The sequence below is a fragment of the Crassostrea angulata genome, chromosome 2, assembly GCF_025612915.1.
Source record: "Crassostrea angulata isolate pt1a10 chromosome 2, ASM2561291v2, whole genome shotgun sequence".
Classification (NCBI taxonomy): Eukaryota; Metazoa; Mollusca; class Bivalvia; order Ostreida; family Ostreidae; genus Magallana; species Magallana angulata.
In genome coordinates, this window is record NC_069112.1 from 20,440,966 (window position 1) to 20,463,481 (window position 22,516).

Consider the following 22,516-nt stretch of genomic DNA (forward strand, 5'->3'; position numbering starts at 1 on the left):
TCCATTTTGTTAAATCAAGCCTAGAATCGCCTTTGATTAAAAAGCTATGCTTTGGCAAAAAAGGACAATTTGAATTTTGAACTGCCTGCGTTGGAAACAAAAGGGAAGGGGTATGGTTCAAACATTTGTCTGACAACCCATCTCAACCCCTAAACACAAATTATTACAACCTAGCCATTCAGCTTCTTGACTAGATTTGTTGTTTATTTCTTTAAGAATTGATGTGTTGAAATGTTCTTGTAGAGTTTGATCATCATGCATTGGATGTGATGGTTTTGTTGTTAGAATTCCGTTGTTTATTTTGTAGCCATAATAAGACACCCACGCAAATAATTCAAAAAGTCGCGCGTGATTTCACGTGCAAAAAACACGGTGAAACCACACACGAAAATAATTTATGAGTTTATTTATCATCAATTACATGTTAAAACGAGTGATAACAATGCGATATTTGTTTTTAGCTCACCTGAGCTGAAAGCTCAAGTGAGCTATTCTGATCACATTTTGTCTGTCGTCCGTCTGTCCGTCTGTCCGTCTGTCTGTCTGTCCGTCTGTCCGTCTGTCCGTAAACTTTTCACATTTTCAACATCTTCTCAAGAACTACTTGGCCAATTTCAACCAAACTTGGCACAAATCATCCTTAGGCAAAGGGGATTCAAAGTTGTGAAAATTAAGGGCCACACCCGTTTTCAAGGGGAGATAATTAGAAATTAATGAAAAATTTCGAGAAATTTTCAAAAATCTTCTTCTCAAGAACCAGAAAGCCAGGAAAGCTGAAACTTGTGTGGAAGCATCCTCAGGTAGTGTAGATTCAAAGTTGTGAAATTCATGACCCCCGGGGGTAGGGTGGGGCCACAATGGGGGGTTGAAGTTTTACATAGGAATATATAGAGTAAATCTTTAAAAATCTTCTTCTCAGAAACTAAACAGCCAGGAAAGCTGAAACTTGTGTGGAAGCATCCTCAGGTAGTGTAGATTCAAAGTTGTGAAATTCATGACCCCCGGGGGTAGGGTGGGGCCACAATGGGGGTTGAAGTTTTACATAGGAATATATAGAGTAAATCTTTAAAAATCTTCTTCTCAGAAACTAAACAGCCAGGAAAGCTGAAACTTGTGTGGAAGCATCCTCAGGTAGTGTAGATTCAAAGTTGTGAAAATCATGACCCCTGGGTGTAGGATGGGGCCACAATGGGGGGTCGAAGTTTTACATAGGAATATATAGAGTAAATCTTTAAAAATCTTCTTCTCAGAAACTAAACAGCCAGGAAAGCTGAAACTTGTGTGGAAGCATCCTCAGGTAGTGTAGATTCAAAGTTGTGAAATTCATGACCCCCGGGGGTAGGGTGGGGCCACAATGGGGGTTGAAGTTTTACATAAGAATATATAGAGTAAATCTTTAAAAATCTTCTTCTCAGAAACTAAACAGCCAGGAAAGCTGAAACTTGTGTGGAAGCATCCTCAGGTAGTGTAGATTCAAAGTTGTGAAAATCATGACCCCTGGGTGTAGGATGGGGCCACAATGGGGGGTCGAAGTTTTACATAGGTATATATAGAGCAAATCTTTAAAAATCTTCTTCTCAGAAACTAAACAGCCAGGAAAGCTGAAACTTGTGTGGAAGCATCCTCAGGTAGTGTAGATTCAAAGTTGTGAAAATCATGACCCCTGGGTGTAGGATGGGGCCACAATGGGGGTCGAAGTTTTACATAGGAAAATATAGAGTAAATCTTTAAAAATCTTCTTCTCAGATACTAAACAGCCAGGAAAGCTGAAACTTGTGTGGAAGCATCCTCAGGTAGTGTAGATTCAAAGTTGTGAAATTCATGACCCCCGGGGGTAGGGTGGGGCCACAATGGGGGGTTGAAGTTTTACATAGGAATATATAGAGTAAATCTTTAAAAATCTTCTTCTCAGAAACTAAACAGCCAGGAAAGCTGAAACTTGTGTGGAAGCATCCTCAGGTAGTGTAGATTCAAAGTTGTGAAATTCATGACCCCCGGGGGTAGGGTGGGGCCACAATGGGGGTTGAAGTTTTACATAGGAATATATAGAGTAAATCTTTAAAAATCTTCTTCTCAGAAACTAAACAGCCAGGAAAGCTGAAACTTGTGTGGAAGCATCCTCAGGTAGTGTAGATTCAAAGTTGTGAAAATCATGACCCCTGGGTGTAGGATGGGGCCACAATGGGGGGTCGAAGTTTTACATAGGAATATATAGAGTAAATCTTTAAAAATCTTCTTCTCAGAAACTAAACAGCCAGGAAAGCTGAAACTTGTGTGGAAGCATCCTCAGGTAGTGTAGATTCAAAGTTGTGAAATTCATGACCCCCGGGGGTAGGGTGGGGCCACAATGGGGGTTGAAGTTTTACATAAGAATATATAGAGTAAATCTTTAAAAATCTTCTTCTCAGAAACTAAACAGCCAGGAAAGCTGAAACTTGTGTGGAAGCATCCTCAGGTACAGTAGATTCAAAGTTGTGAAAATCATGACCCCTGGGGGTAAAGTGGGGCCACAATGGGGGGTCGAAGTTTTACATAGGTATATATAGAGCAAATCTTTAAAAATCTTCTTCTCAGAAACTAAACAGCCAGGAAAGCTGAAACTTGTGTGGAAGCATCCTCAGGTAGTGTAGATTCAAAGTTGTGAAAATCATGACCCCTGGGTGTAGGATGGGGCCACAATGGGGGTCGAAGTTTTACATAGGAAAATATAGAGTAAATCTTTAAAAATCTTCTTCTCAGATACTAAACAGCCAGGAAAGCTGAAACTTGTGTGGAAGCATCCTCAGGTAGTGTAGATTCAAAGTTGTGAAATTCATGACCCCCGGGGGTAGGGTGGGGCCACATTGGGGGTTGAAGTTTTACATAGGAATATATAGAGTAAATCTTTAAAAATCTTCTTCTCAGAAACTAAACAGCCAGGAAAGCTGAAACTTGTGTGGAAGCATCCTCAGGTACAGTAGATTCAAAGTTGTGAAAATCATGACCCCTGGGGGTAGGGTGGGGCCACAATGGGGGGTCGAAGTTTTACATAGGAAAATATAGAGTAAATCTTTAAAAATCATCTTCTCAAAAACTAATCAGCCAGGAAAGCTGAAACTTGTGTGGAAGCATCCTCAGGTAGTGTAGATTCAAAGTTGTGAATCATGATCCCTGGGGGTAGGGTGAGGCCACATTGTGGGGGGGGGGGTGTTAAAATTTTACATAGAAATATATAGAGTAAATCTTTAAAAATCTTCTTCTCAGAAACTATTCAGCCAGGAAAGCTGAAACTTTTGTGGAAGCATCCTCAGGCAGTGTAGATTCAAAGTTGTGAATCATGATCCCTGGGGGTAGGGTGGGGCACAATGGGGGGGGGTGAAGTTTTACATAGGAAAATATAGAGTAAATATTTAAAAATCTTCTTCTCAGAAACTAAACAGCCAGGAAAGCTGAAACTTGTGTGGAAGCATCCTCAGGTAGTGTAGATTCAAGTTGTGAAAATCATGATCCCTGGGGGTAGGGTGAGGCCACATTGGGGGGGGGTGTTAAAGTTTTACATAGGGATATATAGAGCAAATCTTTAAAAATCTTCTTCTTAGAAACGGATCAGCAAGATGATTCTTTATAATTGTTAAGACTTTGGCTCCAGGACAATTCTTCGGCCTCACAAGAAGGTTCAGAGTTTGATGCAGCTTAATATCCCATATATAAACAATTGAAAAGGATCTTTTAGAAAACTGCAATACTCAACATGTGATATGACTATAAAATTGAGGCAGGCAGCTATTTTTTCATTAAAATCTTTTTGTATTACTGTATTGAGTTATTGCCCTTGATTTATTGATTCTTGATTATTTTAATTAATGCATCCACTGTTAACCAATTATTGTGATGATTATTTTTATACAATAATAAATATTCAATGTGTTTAAGTTGTTCTGCATAAGTAGTTTTGGGTTAGGCCGGATTAGTTAGTTTATTTTTGATTTCCAATTTTTAGATACTATGAATTATTTTAGGCTGGCACATATATAGGGACAGTGTCTCTTGCATTACAATGTGCGACTGTTTGGGGTGAAACTTGAACAGTTACAGATAGATTGAGTGTGTGGACACCCCTGCTCTATCTAATCTTCGTGTTTTCTAACCTATGACACAGAGTGTGCGCTCTTTCCTGCCCTGTATCGCATAAATACAAGTGTGCGGTCATACTTGCTTGTGGTGGATGTGGCGGAGCACTAGTAAATGGTCATCTCTGCTGGTGTTCTGGCCTTTCTAGCGCAAGTGTGCGGCACTCCCTGCTTGCGTTATGTTGAGCTGTTGGCGCAAGTGTGTGGTCATTCCTGCTTGCGTTAACGTTGGTACCTGTTGAGTTGCGTAGGTGTGCGGACATCCCTGCCTGCGTAACATTGAGTCCCTATACATGTGCAGGAGAGGTAATTAAAGTCTGCTCTTGTAAGTATTGGCAGCAATCGGGGCTATCCCAGTTCCAAGGGGGAAAAATCTACATGTATTATTGTACATTGTCCAGATTGTTTTTATTATGACTCCATTAAGCTGACTTTATCATACCTATTGTTCCTCAGGTGAGCGATGTGGCCCATGGGCCTCTTGTTTTTTAAACCGTTCCCCGTGGAAGTTGCACACGATTTTATATAATTATGCATGATGATATACCTATATAGTACATGATTGTATGGTATATTTGCCCGAGAATCACGCGTGACTTATTTGTGTGTAGTAGTGCTTCCTCTTCTAATGTATCCTTGAAGTGCAATAAAAACTAATAAACTCACGAAGCTGTTCTGATGTTGTACCCCGCTCTTCAAAGTGCAGCCTGTTATCTTTTTAAATTTATTAGCGTTTATTCCTCTATTAAACACGAATCTGGTATAAGCAACCAGAGTTATTATTCGGATTTTATTAGTTTTAAACATAATGCACATTTTGCGTTTCACGTCTTAAAACCACCATGAGATTGCGTTTATAACTCCATAATGGCATCAGTTACCGTCCCTACAATAACTTACAGAAGTGATGTCTATTCCCAGTTCTGTACGTACCCAAATTTTTTTGACAGATTTTACGGAATTTTTGGGACATTAAACGGAATTGCAGAACAAGAAAAGAACAAACACTTACGGAAGCGCGTTCGTGCTACGTAAGAGAAATATTGTATATGGCAACCACAACATATATCTGCATTGCGGCCGCGTTATAATTATCTGGCGGACACTTGGTAGCTTGAATGTCGCCTGGTAGCTTGAACGTTTGTTAATTCTATTATATTGAATGTCTTAATTTTTTTTTTTAAAAATCTGCTTACGTGAATTCTACGGCGATCGCGAACTGTGCGCGCATAATTTATGCGTATATAACAGTTCGTTGTGTTACCCGTTGCGAAGTGTGTTGCTAACGCCGAGGGTACTGTAAATTCCTTATATTACGCGAGGACATAATTCCGCGACCCCACTGTTTTGTATCAAATCGCGAGAATAGAAAATCGCGAACGCGGAACATATATCTATATAATTTCTTATACACGTAGTTCCCAACTCTCAGAAAGTAAATGCGAGATTTTAGAATCGCTTCTCGCGATTTTACGCTAATAGAAATTCCTCGCGTTTATTTAGGAATTTACAGTAATAGATTACGGATTATCAACTGCGCATATACCAATCAGATTTCGTTATTTAACATGAAAGTATAAAAATATGAAATAAATAAATAATGCTTGTTTGAGAGGGTTAAAGATGAAATTGATATCTCCGAGAAAACCATTGTCAACCGCGTTGGCAAAACAGTTTTATGGTTTAAAAAGGAATTGGGGCCAGGGAGTTGAAAAGCCCTTGAGTAATATCGAAACCGAAGGTACACGTAATTCATCCAACAAATAAAATTGCGATTCAATGTAAATGTTTACCTATTAAATATTATATTAAACAAATTTGATACTGAAAATATTCATTGCTCAAAACAAAAAATGTTCAGCAAGATGACTATAATCAAGAAGTTGTAAGAGAAATCTGGGAAGTTTTCAATATTTTCGATTCTGTACAATTGAAGCAAGGATCAACGAGGATTCTATCCGGTTTTTCTTCTTCTTTGGGTGATGTATATAATGTTTATGATGGCAGATCTGGAAAGTAATCTGGATGTTGAAATATTATGAAGAAAAATGAAAAACAGTGAAGGGGTAGTTAGCATGCCTTACTTTTTGTAAAAAGTTTTCTTTGGAATGCACCAAGTGTGGTACAGTGCGTCAGTCCTCATTGCTCACATTATATGCCAGTGCAAGCCGAAGAAAGACAAAATATAGACATGTACATATATACTATATAGGACATGTACATGTATACTATATACTAGTAGGCTGTAGACACATATTTATTTCGCGACCACCACTAGGGTGGTATGCGATAACTTCCCATGTTGTGACATAATATAGTCTGTCCCAAGATATTCATGCTGCACATTTTGACGATTTTTTTTATAAAAAAAAAAATATATATATATATATATATATATATATATATATATATATATATATATATATATATATATATATATATATATATATACCTGTGAGAGAAGTGCAATTGAAATCGACGAAATAGAAAATTTCCAAGATATCTTCATTGACACATTATCGTTTTTCACTCATAAAAACTCACAGAAACGAAAACCGATTTCTTACGGAGATTTATAATTGGGAATGTTTTAAAACATGTTAACATTCTCCGTTCGGGAGTCACTCGGAATACCTCGCACAATTTTTCAACGTTATCATCAGGGCTGTTTTATGGCTTATGCAATGCAAAATCCCCGTAGACTTTTTATTTTTAGCTGTGTATTAAAACCTGACAAGCTAGAGGGGGCGTTTCAAATGGGAAATCTTAGGATTTTTTCATAGTATTGAATGAACATCGTTTGAACCCAGAGGTATTTATAAACATAGAACAATTAAGGAAATTGTGCGGCAAAAATATCTTGGGACAGACTATACAATATATATTTTTAAATCATTCTTGTTGCTTAACAGAGTAGCGCTGTGCATGGTTAAGAGGGTTCCTTACCAATCTGTAAGTCATGAGTTCGAATCCTGCTGGGGTACGTTTTTAAAAAAATTGAACTTAAAAAAAATTTGCCTATAGTTTTTTTTATTAAATATCGTAGAATTTTAAAATTCTAAACCGATGGAAGTATTATAATTATAATTATGTTATATTAATTAACTTACGGCCAACAGATGAAATTTTTTTGCTTGTCAAGATTTTTTGGATAAGTCTGGCCCTCCACTTACGATGCTACGTGCCTGAAATGTTATATCTATCCGATGAAGTGTGTCTGTGACTTATATGACTTATATGTCTAAACCAGTAACCCTCACCACAATCCGAGGCAATCTAGTGTTAATAAAGGAAGGTTAATGGTTAAAACAATATTTGAAAGATTGAAATATCAATTTTCCATCTCTCTCTCCATATTTCTTTCAGTCTTTCATTGTTTTACTGTTCTACCTTTCCACATTCCTCTCTCCCTTTCTCTCTTTCTCCATCCATCTCTCTTCTTTATAAATTAACGATACAATACAAAGATCGTCTTTTTCCACGCCTCGCTAATCTCCACGACCCGATTCCTTGCTCCATCGCCCCCAATCGATTGTTATTCGTGGAAAGAGTTCATCACCGGTACGTCCTGCAATCCCGGACTTTCTGAATACGGATTCAAAAGATTGCTTTACTTCAGCGTGTGGAGCTATGTACTTGGCCTAATAAACTACCAGGATGTATCATAACTTTTAAACTGGTGGCCATCGGCGACTTTTTGAAAAGATGTCGTCTGCTTCATCCGCGGGAAAAGACAGCATCTCGTGCCAATCCATGGAAGACAAGTAAGAAATAAGTCCTCTAATGGGATTGTTTACATGTTTAATCAAAACACCATCTAATCGATTTTGAGTGTTGGTCTATTGACTGTACTCTCTCTCTCTCTCTCTCTCTCTCTCTCTCTCTCTCTCTCTCTCTCTCTCAGAGCGAACTCGCATCTCATATTTTCTATGTATATGTGTTGAAGACAAATCGTTAGTTTTTTCGCTTTTCTTATAAGAAAGTAATTTTAAAAATCAAATAATTATGCTATCTTTTGTGTAATCTAGCATGATTTGCATTCAATCTAATACAGTTATCACATTCACTGTGTAAAATAAATCTAGTTTAAAATTATTAAATCAACTAGGAATGACATTTTAAAAAAAATTCACGATTTATAGGCATAAAAAGTGTAAGTGTTCTATCCAAAACGAAATTTAATTTTCCGCTGATGCTATAACTTTGAGTTGATTTCTATGCAGGAGACCTGAACCTTCTATACACTGATCAAGTGTAGCGACATTTCTGTAAATTATTAATTGTCGCACTGAATTCAAAGAGAGCTCGCCGACTCGCTACATTAATTTCGCTATAGAAAAGATTTTCATTAAATATGTATGGTATTATTTATCCCATTCCGGAACTCAAATTAATCTCTAGCTATCGACTAGCCTAGAGTTGCTCTCTCTCTCTCTCTCTCTCTCTCTCTCTCTCTCTCTCTCTCTCTCTCTCTCTCTCTCTCTCTCTCTCTAATAATAATAATTGTGGTTTTTCAAATCCAAAATCCCAATGGATCGACTGAAAGGGATGGATGATGCTACAGTTATAGAAAGCCGATAGCCATCTTATGGCTTTGTTGGTCTTCTTTAGAAGAAGAACTCAGAATAAAGATATAGGAAAAACCTAATTATAAACGCTAAATCCTATTAACTTTTTCTTTGTTTTTATAAAGTTTATGGCTTAAAAAATCATATACAAATTTAAGGTATATATGGAAGGTAACCTTTTGACCACCCAGCCTCTTTATAAAGAATTTTAACGTGACACTCTCTGAGTGGGAGTACAATATACGTACGTTTAATTCATAATTAATGGGTGTCGATTCGTGAAACGTTATTTTCTTTCAATCGTCACGGTCGATAAAAATGTTAAATTGACAAGTTAAATCTCTACCATTTTTTGCTGGCAAGACATTAAGTGTTGGCCACATTTTGGATCACATTACCTTGAAAAATTAACTGTTTCCAGGTATACCTTAAAAAAAAAACTACCGAAACAAAGTTCAAAAGCAGAATTATGAGGCTAAAATGAGTCGAAATCAAACAGAGAAACTAGAAAATTATCTTATAACTGTTGGTCCAAGAAAAATATGAATCTTTTCACTCTGATGAAAAAAATATTGCGGTTCGGTCAAAGTTGTATTTAAATCATTTTTTTTTTGCAAGTTTCTTTTATTTGTACATCATTTTCGAAACCTTTTCATTAGAAGACTTCTCACAATTAACTTGATTGAATCCTATATACATATCCACGTACACTAATGCATGTATATCTTTCATGATTGAATATTCATAATTAATATAAATTGGTTTTAATATGCACCTTCTCCCTGACGCAGCTCGAGATATAGTTATGATTTATGAGTATTTTTTTAATCTATATACGCGCCCTCTCCTTTTAATTTTAGACATGATGTTACATATATGTGTTCAAATTCTGGTCCAAGTTTTTATATAAGATTTATATAAATGTATATGCTTATAAAAAAACACACAAAATCACCGTGAAAAAACGTAACTAATATTACATGCGCGTAACATTGCAGGAGAATTTTATAGATAGAAAATTGAATTTTAAGGACCCCCCTCCCCGATTTTAAGAGCACGTAAGAATTATATGGATATTAACAAAATTATTAAAAAAGACTTGTAAAATAATTAGGTACTAGAAACTACAACCCCTCCCAGGAATAGGATTTTGAAGATTGTATTTATTGGAATATACTAGGTGGTTTTTAAAAAAAAAATTTTACATGCCCCCCCCCCCCGATACCCGCCTGCCGTTGTAGGCGCCTCCTCCAAAGGGATGTTTATTGTTGGTTGGCCCTCTACTGACGAGTTGTTAAAATTTGAGTCGGCGGATAGGGAATTAATATTTTTCAACGATGTGCCAAAGTAATTTGACGAGAGATCTGCAAACAGAGTCGGTGACTTTTAGTGAGTCGGTTTCCGTTTAAACATGGATGGTTTGATTATTGTAAGCGATTCTCCGAGGTTTTATTAATGAGACTGTATGGTCGTGGGCATTTGAAAGTATAAATCTACCTCCAGACACCGGAGATGTTGGTGAGTTTTAACTATATGTATATGCATGTTGGAAAGGTAACTACTGGACATTATGTTAACCTTTGTGATTAGTTAAGCAATTTGAGATAGTCTAAAGATGATGAGATACATAGATCTATTATTTACAAATGATCTTTCTAGCATTCTTAAATTAAAACAACTACTGCGCAGTTGCAACTATAATGGAAAATCCAAGCTCAATTCAGTTGTACACCGGCATTTTAAACAACATACATTGAAATGAATATATCTCAAAACGTCTTTAAGGGTAACCATTTATTAAACGGATATCGAATACACACACCTAGTTAGGGATTAACACAGTGGGATAATCCCTTAATCAGTCTCTCTCTCCTGTAGTTTTAGAAGTAAATGCACGTAACAGCGGCGGCCTCGGGGTTTTGTAATTCGGGTTTAATCGGTGTATTAAAGTAAGGTATAAACCAATTGGAGTACCCTGGGTATTTTGTGTATTGTCGAACTATAAGACAACCAGATGTTTGTACAAGTAGATATTTTTCTTTTAAAGATTTTAAGTGAATTCGGTTACGTATAATTATCATTATGTGGTTTTATGATGTGATTATTTATCTATATTTGGTAAGTGGTTTTTTTTTTATTCCTACGTCACGTCTGGTATATCATCCATTGATTAATGGTTTTACTATAGTAAATGGGGAGGATTATCTCGATATTATGTACATGTATAACCTTTTATCAAAATTGGGGTCTAAAAATGTAGGTCATTTAATTTGTTATGTTCTTTTTCATGAAGCTTTTAGGGGGATATTCTACTATAAGATGTAGTTATAACTTTTGAAAAATGATCCCGACAATTCACCCCTGTTGATTCATTTAAAATATTTATGTGAATTTCCACATCGTCACGGATGTCAAATGATGCATTTATAATTCCAGCATAAAACATATTTTATCCTCAGTGCTATTATCCATTTCAGCGCTAGAAATGTGATGAAAGCATAGTAAGCTACCGTTGTTTCCTTAATCTATGGAAGTAAGATAGAAAGCATTAACGACTTTGCTGATTAATTTAGTTCTTACTTTCAGTGACAAATCTGACTTCATCGATGAAAATTTAGGGATGAAATTGCAAGCAACACTCCAGCTAGCTCTACAATCCTGCGATTTCGACGCCATCAAAAGTATTGTAGAAAACGACACATTTGACGTCAACTGGCGTGATGTCACTCATGATCTACAGAGCCTCGTTATGAAATTATGCTACGTCAATCTAAGTGAAAAAGAAATCATTCAAATACTCGACGCCGTCTTAGAAAAAGACCCGGACCTAAATCTACAAGACTCACACGGAAGGACTGCTCTTATGCATGCATGCATTGGCGGGAAGGAAGAACTCGCTGACTGGTTGATTAGTGACCCCACGACCCGGATAGAGGTGTTCGACTTTGACGGTAACTCGGCCTTGTCTCACGCCGTCCGGGGCTGTTCCGACAGAACCGTCAGGAGGTTGCTGGACCATCCTAACGGGCACCTGCTACAGGAAGTCTATAACAGTTTTGGTAAGTTTTAGAAACGGGATGTCCAATATAACAGACACCTGCTACAGTTCAATAGGTTTTAGAAACAGACAGTCCATTTTAACGGACACCTGCTACATTTAAGTATGTTTAAAAAACAGACATTCCATGTTTACGGACACCTGCTACAAGAAGTCTATGACTTCATGTTATAGGTACGCCCACTTACATGTACCACAAACGTTTGTTGAGAGGGGGACGGGGGTGCGAAAACTTTTGACTATATATGACAAGTCATTATAATCGTTATAATTTAGCACTAGGTTCACGCGCACATGACTTACATAAAGATGACCAATCATTATAGACGTTGAATAGAATTTCGCTATGTGCATGCTGTTTTCTATACAGCGAAAAAGGTCAAAGGGTTTCATAAAATACAACTTGTGATAAATATCGGACATTATGTTTAGATTTGTAGTATTGCAAAAAAGAAGCAAATTGATGCACTGAATACTGTTTTTCACGCTTTGGGGAAAAATATGTAGCAATAAAGTACTTATACAGAGTTTGTGTAGCTCGTGCCGTCAGAAATTTACACGTCTATAGATCGACTTGTCCGTTAATTATGCAAATGCCAACTTGGCTTCCCTGCACTCATATGTCGTACAGTTTCCAATTTTTAAAAGGCAATCGCATGCCTGATGAGTTTTAAACCTTATGCTTTAAGTGATTTTCACCTGTTATGAACTGCAATTTTTCATGTCGGAAATTTTCATCATAGAATTGTAATTAATATCTTAAATGACCGACAATGTGGTATACAATTTTTTTAATCATCCAATTGGTTCTTAACAGGGTCCTATTTGAGTAAATTTATATTGCTGTCGTTCTGTAAAAAATGGTTTGCTATACATGTATGTTTCATTGTAAAGAAATGTTTCATATCATACGGAATAAGGATTTGGTTTACTTTTTCTTATTCAAAATAAGAATTTTAGTTACACATATAAACTTATCACAATTTGGAAGTTTTAGCAGAAAAAAAAATCTCAAATATTCAGCACGTAAAGCGTAAACAATAAAGTATGTAAAACTAGAGCAGAGCTCGTGGCAAAGCCACGAGTAGGTCTTCCGTTGTTGCTGCGAGTTGAAAATATATGTGATATGGTGTCAAACGATTATAATTACTAAACTTTCAGTTCTGCTTTTGTTATAAAAACGTGTTGTGATTGAAAGCCTGCATATAAAACGTGTTTTGAAAAAGAAAATAAGAAAATGTTTTAGGAAAACTATTTGTCGCACACAGTTTATGTAATCGTAACAAACATTATTTAAAAAATGAGATATTTAATGGCGAGTTAAATTTTCAGAGGGTAGCAAGCATTGTAATAAACAGTATGTACTCATGTGTCATGTCAGGAATTGTGTTTTTTTTTTAAACCGAACCCGTTTACAAAACACGTAACCCTTTCTCTAAGATAACTTCTTTATTTAAATATTTGTAAATTTTTGAAGACAATGTGCAATTTAGAATTGTTGCGTGCTGACAAAATTTACAGACCCTGAAACGTACTACTATACAACAACAAAAAAGCGTGCGACTTACGTGCGAAAAACGTTTCGTAATAACCGTTTAGCGTTTCGTGTGAATCGTGAAGCGTTTCGTGTAAACCGTTTAGCGTTTCGGACAAAGCGTGCAGAATTTCGGACAATGCGTTTAAATCATTTCGAGCAAAGCGTGCGAGAACCATGTGAAACGTTTATCAGATTTCATTCGGAACTCTCTGACAATTTGTTTCAAAATGGAGCCCGTGTTTTACATTACATGTACTTTAAACTGTTTGCGATTGGCAAAACTCTCTTGTAGGTATTTTCATGAAAAAAAAATCTAGAAGAAATGATATACTTATCTTTTAACAAAATTGAATTTATTTTTAACAAACAAAAGAAAGGTATATGTATTAAAAGACGACTAGTTACAGAGTACATGTATATATGACGTTTTTATACGATGTTTCAGTACTGGTACAGTTTTACCGGTAACGAATATTTGCCAGTATCGAATAATTTTTAGAAAAATTATTGGTGGAAGACAGAGTTGAGGTTTTAAAAAATTCTAGCTAGGTGATTATAACACAGAAATAAATATTATATCAGTACGTGAAGTTGTTTGCCATTTGCACGATTATTTACCGAATTGTTTACAAATTAAAAATGTGCCCCAGATATGAGCTACCGGATGTTCAAAGCAGAAAAAACGAAAGTGTGAAAACAATTAAGCCTAACTATGAAAATAAGTTTGTTATTGATCCTTATTTAGTGAATAATTAGTAAATATAATTCATTTAAAAAGATAATACATCATATCAAATAATAATGGAGCTTTGAATGAAATTACGACTTCAAATAGAACCACGTGTAGTTTTCCTAGTTACGGTTCATTGCGACAGCAGTATTATTTGGCTGCAAAAATTGATAGATATACGGGAAAAACAAAGGAAAATGGCAACTACTTATCATCAATTACTATTATAAAGTGTTTTTATGAAAATTCAATATTATAAAGTAACGGAAATGAAAACTGTTCAAGTCCTGTTTCAATTTGACCGGAAAACGGTATGATAAAAATAACGATCATATAATTTGTTTTTCCTTGTTCATTTATAAGTCCATTAACATGTACCTCTAGAATATTTTTAAAATTAATTCGCCTCAAAATATTCGGTCAGAAGTGATAAAGGGCGCTTAATTCGATACTGGGAAACGAATTCGAAACTAGGAAACTGGAGGGGGTGTTGAAATTACTGTCTCCGTAATTCATCCTTTATATTTTCGGAAGTTTGATACAGTTTAGAAGGACAAAGAAACGCGATTTAAACAAAAAATAAAAACATTTGGAATTTTGATAATAATAGTTGCATGCACGAGAAACCGCATACTGATTCGTTACCGGTAAAATGACTGTACAATATTAAAATTCGCTATACATAAAAAATATTAAATACAGTTAGCAAAACATGATTTCTGTTGGAACAAGCCTTAATCAACTTTAACTTACACGAGCATGTTTTGATAAGCATGTATCTTTTTTTTAATTTATTTACATCGATAACTCTTATTGAGACCACTCGCGGCACACATAACCTCGGACATCGGGTGAGACCTGCACCTGGCTGAACCTGTCAATCAAACTCTGTGTATTTGTTTTCATTGGATGGTCAAGCGTCTCTTTTTTTGTCAATAGCCAATGGAAAAATTAATGACTTCAAGGTAATTGGAATCAGTATCTGATGAAGCACACAATTTAAATGATGGAAAATTTATTAATTATTTGAACAAAATTAAATGTAAACATAGAAAGAAAACATACTGATCATTTCTATGAATTGCGGGAAGTAAGTTCTTTGGAATCCCGATTATAGATATTTTTACAAGTAATTATTTTAATTACTTAAACCACTGTTAACGGAAAACAAGACGTAATTAACGCACAGGGATTTGCCTACAATGTACACAGTCATGCAATAAATTATTAAGGGAATCTTTACGAATGGAACTTAATTCAAATAGATCATGATAATCTATATACACTGAACGCCGTTATACATGTAAGGAGCGCCGGTAATATATACGAAGATTGAGTCAAAAATTTAAATCATTTTTATTTCTTGTTCTTTTCAATACAATGTTAAATTACTTTGAAAAAAATCCGAAATAGTAATTACAACTTTCTTTTTTGTTTAATCATTTGAATTTTTTCTGAGGTACATGGAAATGTAAAGAACATATTTATTTACGCGAATGATACGACATAGGAAAAAAATTATCGGATGTTTGTACAACATTGTTTTCTAACGAATGTGACTAATTTAATTTTAAATATTTTTCAACATTATCAATGTAAATAATATCAGATTTATTTCCTGTTTGTATTTTTACATCGTATTCTCTGAAACCAATAAAAATACTAATGTTAGAAGAAAAAATCAAATCCCGCCGAATACTGAAAAACCGATTTCAGTTTGTAATCATACGGATTTTTATTTTTGGTATTGACTATTGAGTTACGGTAACATTTTTTCATTTTTTGTGGATGATTTTTTTATTTATATTTTATGTAGTAAAAGCACCATTCCAACTGTTACTCAATTACATAACAATTGATGACCCGGGGCTATATATGTTCTGAGCTGTGTGCGCTGAAGCGACACAAGATTCTCGGTCGCACGTGGCGATTGAATTAACACAGACTGACCGAATAAACAAACGGTTGGGAAAGTGAAACAAAATGTTACACATAAGAAGAAGCCACCAAAAATGATTTTCGACAGATCTTGATATCGTTTTGCCCCCCCCCCCCCAAAAAAAAAATACAGCGCGAGCTCCTGTCAGCGGGGCGGGAGGAGGGGGGCGGGGGGGGGGGAGGGGGCAGCAATGAGTTCGCTTCCATAATGAAACGAACATGTAGAAAAACTACAGAAGTGATTAATATGTGACCGACAGAATCTAATCTAAAGTTGTTTAAAATGTGAATATTCTTTTAAATAATCATCGAATGCCTCAACTCAGGACATTCTTTTATCGTGCTAGCACCTACCGCAAACATGTAACATGGAACTTTGATTATAATTTGATTTGATTTTTAAACTACCTTGTACGCTATCGTATACACCAATGCTTAATCAACTGTACAAGTAAAATAAATTTATCTTTTCATCTTAAACCAAAATAATAGTTGAAAACATAATAAAATATAGTTGTGTCCGTGCAAAATGCCAAAATATGAAACATGAACGCGTGATAAGGTACAAGATCACGAACCGACCGCGGATCACTTGTCCAATCGTGCCGGATCTCCTCAGCCATGGGCGATGGATGATCATCATTTAAATGTTTAATATTTAGGGGGGGTTGTTGTTGTTGATTTAAAACATTATTTGTACAGTTTATAAAATATTTTATATAAACAAACCAACCATTAATTTATGTCTGACGATGTTTCCGATTTGGGTTAATATCGTTCATTAATATTCATTTACACTCAAATTTAATTAAATAAATACAAAATGGACAAACTTTTATAACATAAAATTAAAACAGTTCTTGTATTTACGACTATATTAACTCAAACACGTTCATATGCATGGAAGTGTGCGTCTCGGTGTGCGAATCTTGTGTATAAATAACCGCTATGTAGTGCAGCCGTGGCTGAGATCCTCGGCCGTGGGCGAACGATAGATTACGTAAAGGTACAACGCACAGACCCACACGGCTCAGAACCCAGTAAGCCTTGAAAATTGCAGTATAATGACCTTACTCTATCAAATAGAAGTTATTTATTTTAAACTTAAAACCCACAATTTATCTATATCTATTATTGCTTTAGATTGAGAATGACATTGCTTTTATTAATTAACTGAACGATTTCTTAATTGACACCCAATCGTTTAATCCATAAAAAAACATGTGTAATCAAAACGAAAACAATTCTTGGGTTTGCGGATAAATAAAATCATATATGAGAGACGCAACTCTCGTGTATTAGATAACCCCTGACCGCTAGGTAGTCCAGCCGCGACCATGGTGACCGATTTTCTCGGCCGCCGGCGAGGGAGAGCTTACGTAATGGTACACACCAGCTCTGATTCAAGGTAGATTTTAAATGTATGGAGTTAATAACTAAAATGTAATGCATAGATTTTTTTAAATTCCATATTTTGTGGTTTACTAGAAAAGAAAAACAATGATTTGTTTTCCAAATCCCGTTTTTAAGGGTTGAGCATCATAAGAACTTAACAACAATGACTTAAACTCCTAAAAAAAGCACGTATATTCTAAAAAAAAATTCTTATAAATTAATGCCGTTTGTATAAACCAGCATACTTTCTGCGGTGACTTTATGCCAGTTGTACGCGCAAAGACTTTCGTTAACTTGTCAAATGAAAACAGGTACATGTTAACATGTAAAGCTTTTTACACTCATACTACACAAATCACATACAAAATAACATTGTAGCGACCTTTATGAGATCCCAACAAACAACTTTTCCAGCGACAGCCATATCAAAATCCTAACCGTTTTTGAGTTATTAAGCAAACTTTTTTAGGGGCCATTGGCCCTTAATTTAAGGGGCCAGCCCTTTTTTATTGGTGTCAAATGAAAGCCCTCTATATTTTGCACAACTTTTATTCTACATGTCTTAACAAAATATTTTTCGTTTAAAAGATATAAAGGAAAATATGTCTAAATTTTCGCACTTTTTTGAATCCTGTTTTTTGACCCCCTACCTTTTCCTAAATAAAAAACGTAATCTAAAAACAAAAACAGATGTGCACAACTACAATGTCTCTGTTATTCAAATTCGTTGGATTCCCATTCCCTGCTATCATAGTCTCGGAGCCTTTGTCTGGAAACAAAAGGCCCTAAAATTTTTTAAAAGGGGAATAACTCTTTAACGGAAAGGGAATTCTAAATTTTATGAATTGCTTAAGATAGTGTTTTGTAAAGTACATTAGCCCTGAAAATTTGAGCAAAAACCGTTCAGAAATAAGCAAGATATGAAGCCTCAAAGTTCGCGTCTAGGAAGAAAAAAAAAAAAAGAAAAATAATCTTTCCCGCACAATAATAGAAAGGTCTTCCGTTGGAAACGGAAGACCTTAATTACATTTATTACATGTATTCATTAAAAAAAAACCCCAAAATTAATGATATTTTCCCCTATAGAATAAGTTAGTAAATACTCTCCTATTAAAGTCCAAAAGGATTTTAAAATCGGTCATATTCTCTTTAAGAAATACGTAGTCTACATGCAAATCCGTAGAACATAAATTAACTTAAATTTGAGCCAATGATCTAAAATAAAGATAATATACGTTTGATTTTTAGGAAGTCAGAAGGATACTATTTGATTTTTAAAAATAAAAAAAACCATATCATTTTCTTTTATTATTCATGTTGTAAAAAATGCTTAGAGTGTAGCATTTAAACTGTGTATTTAGGGTAACCCGACCTAACTAAACTACAAAAATGCCCCAATCCTACCATAAGATGTTTGTTTTTATCCGATTGTGATTTTCTTATTTTCTCCATTAAAAAACCATTTTTTAAAGCAATATGAGCTGCATTTTCATGGAAGATTTTTTTTTAACGAAAATCTTATTTTCTACTAAAATGAAAAAAAAAATATCATGGTTTTTGGGAGTTGATTTTTAATCAACTCTCCTATGCAGTCACTCGGACAAACCGAAAGTGAAACAGTGTTTGGACCTCAGCACAAATCATTGCTCCTGACAAGACTTAGTTCTTGAAAATAATTGATGAATTCGATGTGATGTATGCTAAAGCATTGTTTTTCAAGGAAACTTATTTACAAATACCTTAAAAATAGTCAGATTTTAAGGTGGCTCTATACACCCACAGTTTATTCCAATTTTCAATAGAAGACCACAAAACATATACATATCAAATATTAAAATGATGATAGGGATCCTATCGGTATTTTTAAAGAATTTTTTAATGTTTTTTCGTGTTTTTGTAAAATATTTTTTAAGAGACAGCTAATAACAAACTGAGAGAAATTTGTTTGTCATATGATGGATATTTCCTTCGGACACATCAAAAAAAATATAACACTTCTTAGCATTCAAAATTGTTATTATTGCAATTTTTTTTAGTATATCCCCAAAACATAATTCTTCATATTTTCTTACTCTGTTGACAAATCATCTGAAAAAGTTGCTTGATGTTATAAGAAAATGTATTTTAATAGATGTGACATAAAAAATTTACTGAAAACCACTGCAAATAAACACAAAAAATATTTTAAATTTTATTTGGTATGAAAGTTCCTCAGGTAAGGATTATCGTTCCTAAGTCCCATGGCCCAAACACCTTGGGGACTTTTCATTTCTGAGTTGAAAAAAAATTCCTAAATATAATGTTGGAATGATAAATACATACATATTTCATTATAGACTTTGCCCTGTATAAGTAAATATTTTCGATTTAATACAAAACTAAGTCGAATAAATAAAGGGGAACATTGACTAGGCTAATAGGATTCATGTATACCACATTACTTGTAAGTAATGAATTTTCCAATTATCAAATTAAATCTATTCATTTAACAATTTTTTCAAAAGAGCGGTTCCCATACAGTTCGCCTCAGTTTAAATCAGCCAGTACCGGAATTGCATGCTTCCAGATTTACTTTTTTGCGTACTGCGTCATCAAAAAGTGGTGCATAGAGCCACCTTAAATGGTACGAACAATTTAAATATATTTTTGTAGTCGTATGTATTCCTACGCCAGAGTTCAATATACAGTGTAGTCTCGTTCAACTCGACGCTCGGCTGTCTCCGTAAATCCTTGTCGGAGATTTACGGTGTCAGCCGAGCGTTTGGTTTAACGCGACTAGAGTTCAATATAAAATAATTGCTTGGATCCATACAATTTTCGAGAAATATTTCTACCACTGATACATAGTTTGATTGAATTGATTTTATCTTTAAATATTATTTAACATGATTCATATGGAGGTTTCTCGACATTCTAGTCGAAAAAGTTCAAAAATTCATATTATAAAAATATGCTTAATTCAAATTAGAAACTACGTATACATATACTTGTCATGGAAAATAACATATCATTGATTTTAAAATAAATTAACATCGACAAAATCAACTCCCGTCAGTTCTTCAGTACTTTGATTAAATATCTTTTCGCCAAATTTTTGCGAAAAGGGCCGTTAAGGAACTGTTTTGGAGCGAAAATGAATTATTGTCGTCCTGTACAAAAATTGATTTGCTCTATGTTCTTTAGAAGAGATATCTTTTCTCTGACAAAAGTTAATGATTTTTTCCAACCTTATTTATCATAAAAGTTTAAGTTTTATGCAGACTTACCATACTAGCAGGTTTTTACAGCAAAATAAATTTTTTTAGAAATACAGCTCATATTGCTTTAAATATGACACATTCTTGGGATTTTATATTTGTGTTTGTGCCCACATGCAGAAAAAAATATTTGAAATAAAAACCCAACCTACATGTACCTATAACCTTAGTCTATCATCAGTGCGTGAATTCAACAAACATTTACTAGTATTTCTGTGTATTTCTATTGACAGATCAATTATGTTTTCATAATTTCGTCACATAAGAACATAGCACTTAGAATTAACGCATTCTCAACTACATTCTTATAATTAATTCCATTTCATAAGTTAATTTGTCAAATTATTCATCCTTGTTTTATAAAAAAGAAAAACCCTGTATGATTTTGATTTTAATTAAACGATTGAAACTTATTATATTTTTCATTAAAAAAAACCACAGTGACTCATGTATATGTACTAGCATACTTTTATCGTCATCTTGATTTGTAGGACAAAGGCCTATTGAGATAGCAGAAAAACTCGAAAGCAAAGATATTTTTAATTTGTTGGCATCATATCAAAACCAAACCAAGCGAGGAGAATCCCCAAGGAAGAAACTCGTACTTCCACCCGCCTTCTCGCCTCAAAACGAGACTGCTTTAAGAATGGCTGCCAATAAAAATACTTCCATGAGCGATGTGGACAAATTAACACCGCGGTCCACATATATTGATGACGAAACACCCAATCTGTATCTGACGTCATCAAAATTGAGTAGAAAGAAGCATAGAAGGTCGATTGACAGTTTAAGTGTAGAGACCTCGCTTCTCCCAGCGATAAAACCTACGAGTAAAAAGTGTGCGCAAATAGGTACGCCAAGGGACCATAAAGACAAACTGAGCGTAGACTCGAAACAAAGGGAAAGGCGGAACTCTATTTCACTTCCGGATCTTCGGGATTCCCCAGGAGGTTTAGTGGCATCCGGCGGAAATAGTCCTTATGGGAACGATGATGATTATTCGTCCGACTCAGATTTTAGTGATGACGCTATTGTTGATCTCTGTTCGCTTGACAAACCAATGGACCGGGTAGTCAAACGGAGCGCATCCGAGAAACATATTGGGTTTCCAAGCATCAATAAAGGCAAAGAGGGTACGAAAGTGAAAAGAACTTTAACGGAGGGAAGTGTGTATAGCAACAGTGACAGCAAACTAAACAGACTTAAACTGCTTCAGAAAAGCGTTTTAAGTTAGGTTTAAACCATAAACGGTAGTTGCTGACTAAACTTTGAAACATGAAAGTTTTGAATGGATAAACCATTTGTAAATACATGTATATGTAATTTTTGTAAATGTCTAATATTATTTATTACTTTTGTATGGAAAAAAGAATGTTAAAACTTGATCCCGAATTTTTTTTTCACTGAAAAAGCATGTTGATATTCTAACAATAGCGCAGTGTATGCTAAATTTCAGACCTAAACCTGTTTCATTTGAAGTAAAACATACATTTTCGGTGTTGCGTTTAACACTAGTACGCTTATCAAATAACATCAAGTTAAGCCATGCAAACAAAACTTTTCTATTGCGTTTTCAACGCTTAATATTTCTCAACATTGTTTTTAACATTGTTCTGAGTTATTTTTCTTAGATTTCAAATTCTTAAAGATAGATGCATTAAAACCTGTTTAAAACATTGTATGCAGAGCTATAATTATTATAGTATAAACTTAAATGGCTTAATTATGGCCAATGCGGAAGTTCCGTAGAAAAATTCATGTTTCGAAAAATCGTGATAATTTCTCGTTTGCGTCTAAACTGTCAAAATTCATGACTTCCTAAAGGGCTTTCATATCGTTTAACTTAATTAAAGTACATGTATTAATTCACTCTACCAAACGTCTTTAAATAGTTGACAAAAATCATCACTTGAATATGTACTAG

General features: G+C 34.8%; 1 protein-coding gene across 3 annotated transcripts; it reads left to right on the plus strand.

Moving 5' to 3' along the window:
• Nucleotides 1–7,684: 7,684 nt before the first annotated feature.
• On the plus strand, nt 7,685–21,977 carry LOC128173521 (uncharacterized). Of its 3 annotated transcripts, none has more exons than XM_052839223.1 (3): nt 7,685–7,873; nt 11,264–11,736; nt 21,084–21,977. In XM_052839223.1, exons 1-3 carry the CDS (start codon nt 7,815–7,817, stop codon nt 21,824–21,826), a joined length of 1,275 nt encoding a protein of 424 aa, XP_052695183.1. In that variant the 5' UTR covers nt 7,685–7,814; the 3' UTR covers nt 21,827–21,977. The 3 variants fall into 3 exon arrangements, with proteins under 3 accessions (XP_052695183.1, XP_052695185.1, XP_052695184.1); XM_052839225.1 differs by lacking the exon at nt 7,685–7,873 and adding an exon at nt 10,009–10,195; XM_052839224.1 differs by lacking the exon at nt 7,685–7,873 and adding an exon at nt 10,637–10,795.
• Nucleotides 21,978–22,516: the final 539 nt, after the last annotated feature.